This window comes from Telopea speciosissima, chromosome 5, assembly GCF_018873765.1.
Source record: "Telopea speciosissima isolate NSW1024214 ecotype Mountain lineage chromosome 5, Tspe_v1, whole genome shotgun sequence".
NCBI classification, from domain to species: Eukaryota; Viridiplantae; Streptophyta; class Magnoliopsida; order Proteales; family Proteaceae; genus Telopea; species Telopea speciosissima.
In genome coordinates this window covers 12310925-12315640 of record NC_057920.1, presented here as the reverse complement: position 1 = coordinate 12315640, position 4716 = coordinate 12310925, and the positions used below count along the sequence as shown (strand labels likewise).

The following is a 4716-nucleotide window of genomic DNA, read 5'->3' as shown; positions in this document are numbered from 1 at the left end:
TAACAACCCAAAACCGGCAAATTATTATTTACTTTTATTTTTTAATAATGATAATGGAGACAGATCGATGCAAGTTGGTTCAAACAATGATTTTTAGTCGTGTGACTCAAAAAATGTTAATGCACCAAAAAAATTTGTACTCTACTTTGATTGAGTCCTTGCTCTGCTAATGGCCGTGTCGAATATGGAGTTTGTGCTTCAATGGTTTTTTCTAGCTCTTATAGTGTTGTAATTTTACTCTATCAAAATACACTTAAAAAAAATCCAAAAAGTTAGAAGTCAGCCGTTTGATTTTGGAAGTGAAATTTCATTCGTATTCAATTTGGTTTCATTTATAGACTAAAAACTATTGGTTAATTTAAACTGAATCTAACTGAGTAAAGTGTAACTTTAATAGATTGAACTCGAATTGAATCTAAATTATACCAAACTTTCCAATCAAGTACGTGTCCTAGTTGAGTTATGTGAAATTACTATTATGGGTTTCTTTGTTGGGTTATACAAAAAGGGTTGAAAGAAACTAGGTTTGACATTATGGGAATGTATCTTCACAAAATTATAATTTCCTTCCCAACACTTTGTTATTTCAGTAAAACTAAATTTAAACCAGCAACTCCACTTGATCGAAAGAGGCAGTCCATTGCAAGGTTGTAGGTTACTCTCATGTGTTGGTTTTGTTGGAACATTGGGAGTATCAAGCAGCTTTGCAGTCAGGAATGATTAAGCTATGTAAGACCTTATAGACCGTAAAATAATTCTTTTGATAGTAGACATATCTTCTACGGCGTGTTGCCTTGTCCTGCCTGTGCTGCGCAGACACATGGCAGTGCGCATTGACCGCCTTACCACCCCCCTGCTCAGGTAAGGCGCTTGGGTAGGGTTAAGGCTGTCAATGCATGCCACCTTGTGTCTGCGCAGCACAGGCAGGACGGGCAGCCCACGCTGTAGAAGATCTGGATCCAGATCTTAGACCTTTAAACCCAAGCAAGAAATCCTCAACTTGGTTGGGCTCGATTAGGCCCATTATGAAGAACCACAGGCTATCTATTCGAGGCTCAGGACATACCTTCTAAGGAACTGGATCTGAACGTCCAAGCCCAGTTTCTATCAATTGGTCTACGGTTTATACTTGACCCAGTGTCCAACCTCAAGTCCGTTGCATGCATTTGAGATCCACGTGGGTCAAAAGTAGTGGGCCGAGATGTCTATATGATTTCAAGAGCAAGCCCAACTTAGGTCCAAATTAAATAAGGTAGGCCCAGCAACCCACTCAACAAAATTAATCTCTAGCAATAATAATGTTCGGAGCCAAGAGTCCGGATCCTCTACTTCCGCCTGCTCCTACTTTCATGTGCGCCCTACACACAACGGGGTGTGCAAAGACCGCCTTACCCCTGCTCGATGGGGGTAAGGCGGTCTTTGTGTGCTTCGTTTGTGTAGAGCGCACACGAAAGTAGGGGCAGGCGGAAGTAGAGGATGTCGATTCTCAGAGCCAAATTTAGTCTACGCTTCCAATATAACCTTCTCTCATGGGATGTCGAGGAAACCTTTCCCTAATGATATTTATACATCTATATTTCTACTCTGTGGTTCAGACATGTGAATCGGATTGAATTTTCCTCAATCCACGGTGAATGAGAGGGAAAGTATTAGGAGGGTATTTTCGGGAATATATTAAAACCCTATAGAGGTTTGTGAACCCTAGGATGGCATGGTGAACCTTCACCATGTGGTGAATGAAAACATTCTCCTATGTGAATATTGTTGGGCTAGTGTTCATGGATTAAAGGAAATCGGAAATCTTTCTCACTTAACACACTTAAATCGAAGATCCTTCATTTAGTAGGCCAGCATTTACAAAATATCCTCCAAAAAAATGAAAAGTGAATAAATAGGGAAAGAACGAGTCCCTGAACACAGCTTACAACTTTCATCGTACCTTGCTCTCCAAAAAGAAACTCTTTTCAAAATCCTCTCTACTTTGATTTTGGGCGGCATTCTCATCAGGCTTTTGCTATCACGCATTTTTCTAGGTAGGTTTACTTTGATGTCGAGATTGATGGCTTCCGGACTAAACAAAATAAAAGTGGTCAATGAATGACTGTAGGAACTTAGGCCAAAAGAGCAGAGCAGACTAGCCTTGAAAAGAAAAGGGCAATGAAGAAGGCATAACCGAACCCGAACTCGTAGACAACTAATCTTTCATGTAGCACTATTCTTTCTGTTCATCTTTTGAGGCTTTTTGATTAGCCACTTCTAGGCAACAGGGGCCAAGTGATATTCACTACAAAAAATTAGGTCTACTACAACGTTTATATATATAAAGATATTTTTTTGAACTATGTGGTTGGACCCTAGACCTTGGTGTTCAACAAAAGTAACCTTTTTAGTAACTTCAGTGAATGAAAGACCGGCCAATACATTTTTGGCATACTTCCACTTTCCTCTAAAATGCTTGAGAGTGATTGTTACAAAATAAGACAACTCACAATATTAAGAGGCCATTTGAATTCTTTCCAGATTTGCATACGTATGAAATTTTGATTCATTCATTCATTCTTGCCTTCATAAACCAATATAATTTTTGGCATACTTCCACTTTCGTCTAAAATGCTTGAGAGTGATTGTTATAAAAAGAGACAACTCACAATATTGAGGCCATTTGAATTCTTTCCACAGATTCATTCTTCTTGGCTTCACGCACAATAAAATACTTTGACAAAGAGAGATACAGACCCAATACTGAAAGTCTAAAATGAAATTAACACATTTACTATTGAAGCTCTGATTCTATATGGTTCTAGGAAGAGGAACTCTTTTTGATTGGTAAAAATTTGTTAGGAAAGAGTTCTTTATGTGGGAGTGTGGCTCCTGCGCGGGGGGAGGGGGACAATGGGAGCACACATGGAAGCATTAACAGGGTAGACATTTCTGTTTCATGGGAGTAGGACGGTCATTTCACCATCCTTTGTGTCTAGGCATAGAAACCACGCACCCCCTTCACATAAACCATCTCATTATAAGATCATAAAATGGGTTGACAAATACAGTTCAGATTTCTTTCTCTCTCTCTTGCCGTTTTAGAGTTAAACAATCAAAACTTTTTTTTTTTTTTTGGTCTTCCACAAAGTTAAAGCAGGAACGTTGTATTTCACCTTGGGGGTCAAATTTGAAATTATTGGTTTTTGACTTGGATGAGCACGACTTACCAGAAAAAAAGTTGGTCAGCTCCCAATTTCTTGTTAGCTGATCTTAGGCTTACGAAGAATGAAAAAAAAAAAAATCCTCAAAGCTCAAATAGGTTTTGCTAGAAAAAAAAAAAATCCTCACATGGGCAAGGTTAAAGTATTAGTATCGACTATTATATTAGAACAGTGATTTTAAGAGATGTATTGTATTATATTGTATCGTATCAAAAAGATGCATATTTAATTAATTTGGTATCAAACGTTATGGATCAAAAGAGTCAAGAACATACTTTACAGTTCTTCTAGGCTGGTAGTGAAACTCTCTGTGATTTTAAATGATATAACGTGACACTTCAAGGTTATGGGAAAATTGCAACATTTCAAGGATGTAACATAATTTTTCAGAATTACGGGGTAGAACACTTTAAGATTAAAATAAACAACTCAATAGTTGAATAAATTCAATTCGATCAATTTCATAACTCAATTCCATTACAATGAGAAAAACTTTTACAATTTATAAGAAAAATTGAACCCTAATGCTCTTGTTTAAATCTACTTTAATCCTACGATTAAGATTAAACAATAAAAATCTAAATCCTATAGTCTAAAATTCGTAGAAAAAATAAATCTAAACAATGTAACATTTACTAAGGTAGATTTGTTGATACAAAAGACATACTAAACATAAAATTAAAATTAAAGAAGGAAAGGGATTCCATAATCTGGCTAAGCTAGATGCACCATTGATTGCGATCAAACTTCTTCCAAAACTAAGAATGAGGAAAGATCTTTGTTGCTAGTATTCCATCTTGGTTGTTGAAGGTGAAAATATTGCTGCTATTTTCATATACCAAAGATATGAAGAATCTCTGATTGACTCTCACATGGGCATCATTGTAAAATCCATGCCATAGGAACAAAAAGAACTAGATTTCCAAAGTAAACAGAACAAAGACAAATCCAAAGAAACAAAAAAAAGAAGTTTCTTACCTTGTCCCTTGAATTTTCTTTTCATTGGTTAGCACTTCCACTTCCCACTCAATTAACTACTCTCACTTTCTCTTCAAGGGACTCTACTACCACTATAAATACCCCTTGGAGTATTCCAGTTGAAGTATCCCTCACCCTCTAACCTTAAGTTGTTTTTAATTCTCTCTCTCTCTCTCTACGTTCAACATCACTAGGAATTATGGGGAAGGTCGAGTTCATCTTTGCTTCTGTCCTTCTTGTCTTTGTTTTGTCTCATGCAATTTACTTTATCGAGGCAAGGCATTTAACTGAAGTTGAATCAAGAAAAGTTGGTGAAAACACCAATACCTTGGGTGGTGACCATACAAGTAAAAAGATGGCACAAGTAGCAAACCAGTTTAAGCCAACAGCCTTTGTTCATATCCAAGGCATTGAAGCTGTAAACCCTGCAGTTCCATTAGAAGATTCACCATCACCTTCACCAGCTCATATAGAACACTTCCGGCCAACGGAATCCGGTAACAGTCCAGGCGTTGGGCATTCCATTCACAACTAG

The 4716-nt window shown here is 37.3% G+C and overlaps 1 protein-coding gene across 1 annotated transcript; it reads left to right on the top strand.

Moving 5' to 3' along the window:
- Positions 1–4380: 4380 nt before the first annotated feature.
- LOC122662790 (precursor of CEP6-like) lies at positions 4381–4716 on the top strand. The gene has a single exon (XM_043858505.1). It carries the CDS (start codon positions 4381–4383, stop codon positions 4714–4716), a length of 336 nt encoding a protein of 111 aa, XP_043714440.1.